Raw genomic sequence first — 6,420 nt, forward strand, 5'->3', positions numbered from 1 at the left:
TGTGTGTGTGTGTGTGTGTGTGTCTCTGTGTGTGTCTCTGTGTGTGTGTGTGTGTGTGTGTCTCTGTGTGTGTGTCTGTGTGTGTGTGGATGTGTCTGGGCGAGGCTCGTCTACATTCTCAGAAGATGTCTGGTCGGCGCGGCTTCCTGACCGTTTCATGGTGGGTTTCTGTGTTCAGGGAAATTAGTAACTCTGAAGGGTCGGATCCTTTTGTTCCCAGGTAGAGAAATGTGTTTCATAAACAAGGAGAAGGTTATTTCTGTTGAGGCTGAGCATTTACTGTGTCAGGTTACTGATTAATGAGGGGAACTCAGGCCAAGGCTGGTTAATCAATGCTGTAAACAATCAAAATTAAACTGTCTGGTTTCTGATAAACCCAAGAATGCAGAGTCTGGCACGCGTTAGGAAGGTTGTGGGTTTGAATCCCAGCCTGAGGGGATTCTGTGAACCTGTTTATTGTCCTCCTCCATGGAAAACACGACTGTCAGGTTTATTCATTCCACTAAGCAGGCTTTAGGTCATGGGTGTGTGGGTGTGTGTGTGTGTGTGTGGTTTAGCCAGGATTGTTCTTCTGTGGTTGTTCAAACAAACTCAAATATGACAAGAGTAAACAGGTATCAGGGTCAGGCTAAAAAAATAATTAGGAGAATAAAGTCGACATAATACAAGAATAAAGTTGTTTGGTATGGTTTTTTCTGGTAATATTATAATTTTGTCCCCATGTTGTTACGACTTTTTTCTCCTAATTTTGCAAGTTACTTTAGTCTTGTATTATTCCACTTTACTGGTGCATTATTACAGATTTATTCTCAATATCTTATAAATGTATTCTTGTAATATAACTCATTTTAATCATAATTTGTTTGTTCTAAAAACAAAATCTAAAAATCAAAAGTAAGCAATCAGACCAAAAACCTCAGATTAGAGGTGTGCCGATCGATCGGCCACCGATCATAATCGGCCGATTTCCGTTAAAAAAGTGTATGATCGGTGATCGCCGATCACGGTCTCTTGTTGCCGATTACACAAACTGATCACCTGCTTCCCATTTCCAGCCTGCCTGTGCAGCTGGTCTCCTCTTTCCTTCACTCTGCGCAAACGCGCAGCAACAAATCCTAAGCGATGTGGAACTATAACGCACTGAGTGAATGGGGAAGTTTGTGTGTTGCGGCGGAAAATTGAAGCAGGTCAAAATGCATCAACACAACGAAGCTAATACAACATAAAAACAATGAGATACTGGACGGAGTTTGGCTACATCGAGGCTCACTGCAGTAAAAAAGACATACGGAGGATCAGACAGCAGGTAAAGCAGCGCACAGCTACAAACACTCACCCGGATTAGCATGACGGTCAGAAAACTAAACAAATAACCCGCAAAATTATTTATGTCTTCGAGCTGCGAAGACATAAATAATAAGACGCTGGTTCTGCTCTCCTGTTGAACCGCTGCTACGCTACAGGTAGTAATATCTGACAGACGGAGCTTCGCTTCTGCTCCACCTGGTGGTGACTCTCACACCGAACCTGCTTAAAGCTGCAGCATCTAACCTAAAAAAATACATTTTAGATTCGTATTAAAACTTTCGCTGTCCTACCATGAGACAGATAATCTCTAAAAAAAATAATCGATCTCCTCCCTGTTCTGCATAATTACTCCGCTCAGTCAGAAACAGCCAATCAGAACTAGCAGTAATCAGCTAGCCGCCATGCTAACAGGAAGTTTTCATTCAGTAACTCTGGATTGTTTATTGTAATGGATCCTGTTTTTGCCTTTGAATGTTAAGTTTTATACTTGAACTTCTTGGCAATGTTGAGAGGTTTTATTTTGGCTCTTTGCGTTATTTAGCCTGTTTTGTTTAGTTTTCTTCTTGAAAAAAGTTATTAAAAACAAGTTTTTGTCTAAATTAGGTGAATTCATGGTTCCTTTTTCCACATAATGTAACCGGTAGTGTTTATGATTAAAAACATAATAATTATGTGATCGGTATCGGTGATCGGTATCAGTGATCGGCCCTCATGGGTGATTGGAATCGGAATCGGCAGGAAAAAACCTGATCGGCACATCTCTACCTCAGATAACTTCTTGAATAAATTATTGGGGATGCAATGATACAAATATTCATGACGATATCGACATCCGATATTAATAATGATGTTTTGGTCAATAACCGATATTTACCTACGCTACTTATATTCTCTATCGTTTTGACACTTGGGAAAAGTGTCAAAGAAGCAGCTGTTGGCGCTGATATATCGTGCATCCCTATAAATTATGACCCATTGTCAGGTTATTCTGTCACAGAAGGTGAGGTGAGAAGAACCCAACCTGTTCGTTGATGGAGCTGTAGTCGTTGGTGGTGGACACGTCATCGTCCTCCGAGTCGAACAGTCCCTCCTGGTTGTCCAGCAGCTCGGCCAGCACTCTGCTAACCGACTCCTGGTCCCGAATGTCCTCCCGCTCAGTGGACAGACTGAAAACAGACGACAAGACAAGACATTTCAGTCGGGTTTCCAAATTCAGGCCGGTGGTTAGCATGTCAGAGGCTTCTTACTGAAAGATGTCGGGTCCAAAGACGGCGGCCAGCGCCCCGACGGTCCAGCTGTCCGGCTGGAGGGAAGCCACGCTGGCCAGGAAGCGGCACAGGAAGCGGAGCAGCCCGTAGTTCACATGGGGCAGCTGCTGCAGCAGGTACTTCAGGTTTCTGCACAGCTCCTCCTCATTGCTGTAATCTGCATTCAATAGACCAGAGATCCCTGCAAATGTTCACTGTACAACAGAAACTAGCAGGAGTTCTGGAAAAAGTATTCACACATAGATTTATGACCCAAAACAGCCCATCAGCAATGATCTGCATGACGACAAAATGAATAAAAAGAGGATTAGAGGAGATTATCTATGCCAGAAGCAGCATCAAAAAGGACACTGCACAGAGGTGAACCATAAATGGAAACAGAGCAAATCTGAAAATGGAGGATTTGGTCCTTTAAATCTCAACAAATGAACCTTTATGAGCATTAAAGATCCATTAAACAATTCAGAAAAATCACATGATTAAGTTTCAGTTCTTTCATAATTCATCACAAATGGAAACTTCAACATTTTGGTTGAGGAAAGTCACTGAACAATCCGAATCGTCGGCTCAATTCACGGTTATTCTTAAAACGTACACCAGAAAAGTGTAACATATTTATTTATATTAATTAATAGGACTTATTTTCTTAGACAATGTTATAATTATTTTAATGTATAATTATAATGATTTTGTTTGTTGAAGTCAGTAGAAAATTGCATATTGGACCCTCTTAGCTGAATGTGTCGTCCGGTGGACTCATACCTGATAAAAAAAACAACTTTATTTTTATAATAATCACATCTTCTATGAGTTTATTGGTTTATCAGACTGGTTTGTGGAAAACTCAACTTTATTATCCTCCATCTTTTCCTAATGTTTGATTCTTATACACTGGCAAAAGCATTAATTTAGCAGTAGCAATCTAGCAAAATGTGCTTGAACTGTTTTTATCTTTATTTCTTGATATTCTTGTTAAATCATACATTACTTTTATAATTGCAATGACATACAAAAAAAAGAAAAAAAAAAACCTCCCTGGAAGTATTTCTATTAGCACATGTGCAAATTAGCTGATAGGACGGATTGTGCTGTGACAAGGATCAACAAATAATTTTTCATGTTAGGTTACCGAGAAGTGAACTATCTGATCGGAAGCTGCGTCCCTGAAACGCACCTTGGTAGAGCTGCAGGATGTGTCCCTGCAGAGCCGTTGGTATGACGGGTTCGGGAAGCTCCTGCAGGAAGAGGCGGAGCAGACTGACCGCTGATGCCAGATCAGCCTCCTTCTCCAGCTCCACCTCCTCGCCGCTGTCGTAGCGCTGACGCAGCCAGTCTACTCGCTCCGCGTTGCCGTTAACCAGGAAGAGTCCCTCCAAGTCCAGCTGACCTGATGATGCAGACAGACAGACAGCAGCTGTTTACCGGGTCTTCATCTGCGTGACCTTCTGAAGAGAAGCCATGTTTAAGTTTGAGGTTCATTACAAACAAAAGTTGAGAGTTTGGACTGTCCCTTCACGGATATACTACCTTCTCTTTGGCTCTAGACTCTAAAGCTGCTGCAGAATCAAACAAAATTACCAAAATTATTAAATTTAATCCCTGTATCGAGATTCTGAGCACAGAAACTCTGAAATACATAAAAATACAGACTTGGAAACTTGCTGGCCCTGTAAAGTTCAGGGCCAGCAAGAAAAAAAATTCAGCAAAAGTCGCATTTTGAAAAATGAAAAGTGCAAAGCAAGACTTTTAATTTATTTTTTACAAAAGTCCTAACTGGCAGATTAGCCAGTTTTCCCAGTATGAGCATAATTAATATGTTTAAAAGAGTAATTTTGTTTAAATTTCATAGTTTTTGTTTTGGTTGTTTCATTTATTTTGGATATTTAAAATGTCTTCCAGTTCCAGTGATAAATGTTCTTTGGAAATTAAAGTTTATTGATCTTTGAGAGGGTGTACTTGTTCCATTATCATTTCATTGGTTGAAAATGGTCTTAAAATGTTCATGGTGTTACTTTCTCTTAATTTAAAATTTTGATTGTTAGTTTTGCACAATGTCAATAAAAATTAGGGTAAATGTTCTGTTAAAGTAAAACAGTAAATGTTGACCTCCAGCTATTTTACATACTTTTTGAGTTAATAAATGTTGTTAATTTGAAAAAAGTGGAATTCTGAAAGATAAAACAAACAAAAGTCAAATTTGGAAAATAATGAGACAGATTTCTTGTAGAGCTGTTTCAAATTCCTAAATATAGATGCAATGCATATAATGACAATTTTTTAACATGAGGATTATGAAATGGCTTCTTTTCTGCTGTTTGCCGCCTGGTGTCTGATCCATTAGTGAGCCTTGAACCCGGTCCAAGTCCAGAAGACTAAAAGGAATCCTGTGGACCAGATTCCCTTTTCTGGCTCCACGCAGCTGACCGCATGAAGCGCAGGGGCTCAGACGACAATAAGGGGCCAGTGTTAAAAAAAAAAGAACTGTTTCTGTGACTGTGGGTTTTTTATAAGATTCATATGTTAGTCGCAACACGGAATGAAAATGTACCAAAACAGAAGGAGACTTTTCATCTTTCTTTTCCATTAACTGAAATGACAAATATAAATAACAGCCAGTAAAACCTGAGGTATCACTCACAAAGCAGGACAGATTAATGCTGATGACTAATTAACACTGCAGCTGAGACTCCTTACATAATTTCACACGGCTGAACAGCTGCTGGGTCACCAACCTGTTCCACACCTTACTAGGCCTGGACACTTTGTTCCAATCTTTACATCAACTCAACACATTTTTCAGTAAACTCTGTGTTCCCATTGACGGTTCCTACTGAACAGACACAGTAAGGCTGTCACAAAAAGGAATAAATCAATTAATCGCATGATAAACTGAAATGAGCACGATGACTTTCATTTGCATGCTTGATTTTTTTGTAGTTTGCTTATTCTTTAAAGAGATGTTGCACTTGAATATTGTTGAAAAGCCGCTATTTTAAAAAAATGAAAATGCAAAGGAGTTAGTTTGCACTTTTATTTATTTTTTTTAAAAAGTCCAAACTGCCAGTTTTGCCCGTTTTCCCTGCTTTAGCCGAATGATTAATATAATTGAAACTTGATCCTTTTTGTTTTGTTTATTTATTTTGGATATGTAAATTGTCATCCAGTTCCAGTGTGAAATGTTCTATAGAAATTAAAGCTTTTTCAAGAAGATGTACTTACATTAATACGCCATTATCATTATGCTGGTTGAAAGTGGTTTCAAAACGACAACATTATTATTTATCGCAATACTTTCTGGGACAATTCATATTTCAGAAAATTTTCGTATTTTGCTCAACTTTAGATTGAGATAACATTATCTGGTCAAAAGGTTTTGTAAGGACCACAGATTAGAGGTGTGCCGATCGATCGGTCACCGATCATAATCGGGCCGATTTTCGTGAAAAAGTGCATGATCGGCGATCATTGGCTCTTTTACCGATACCGATCATCTCATTTCCAGCCTGCCTGTGCAGCTGGTCTCCTCTTTCCTTCACTCTGCACAAACGCGCAACAACAAATCCCAAGCGATGTGCAACTATAACGCACTGAGTGAATGGGGAAGTTTGCTGCGTGTTGCTGCGGAAAATTGAAGCAGGTCAAAATGCATCAACACAACGAAGCTAATACGTCATAAAAACAAAGCCATACTTGACGGAGTTTGGCTACATCGAGGCTCACTGCAGTAAAAAAGACATACGGAGGATCAGACAGCAGGTAAAGCAGCGCACAGCCACTCACCCGGATTAGCAGCATGACTGTCAGAAAGCTAAACAAATAACCCGCAAAATTATTTAAGTCTTCG

General features: G+C 39.7%; 1 protein-coding gene across 8 annotated transcripts in view; it reads right to left on the bottom strand.

The window, feature by feature from the left end:
- The window catches only part of fam13b (family with sequence similarity 13 member B), a 53,744-nt gene that overhangs the window by 30,993 nt on the left and 16,331 nt on the right, over positions 1-6,420 (bottom strand). For 5 of the 8 annotated variants that reach the window (XM_016663950.1, XM_016663951.1, XM_016663947.1 and 2 more), the window contains exons 4-6: positions 3,751-3,963; positions 2,556-2,757; positions 2,330-2,474 (exon numbers count right to left, since the gene is read on the bottom strand). In XM_016663950.1, the coding sequence (XP_016519436.1) occupies positions 2,330-2,474; positions 2,556-2,757; positions 3,751-3,963 (560 nt within the window). The remainder of the gene's footprint in view (positions 1-2,329; positions 2,475-2,555; positions 2,758-3,750; positions 3,964-6,420) is intronic. The other 3 variants (XM_016663949.1, XM_007577890.2, XM_007577892.2) reach the window with 1 other exon arrangement.

The sequence above is a fragment of the Poecilia formosa genome, unplaced genomic scaffold, assembly GCF_000485575.1.
Source record: "Poecilia formosa unplaced genomic scaffold, Poecilia_formosa-5.1.2 Scaffold458, whole genome shotgun sequence".
NCBI lineage: Eukaryota > Metazoa > Chordata > Actinopteri > Cyprinodontiformes > Poeciliidae > Poecilia > Poecilia formosa.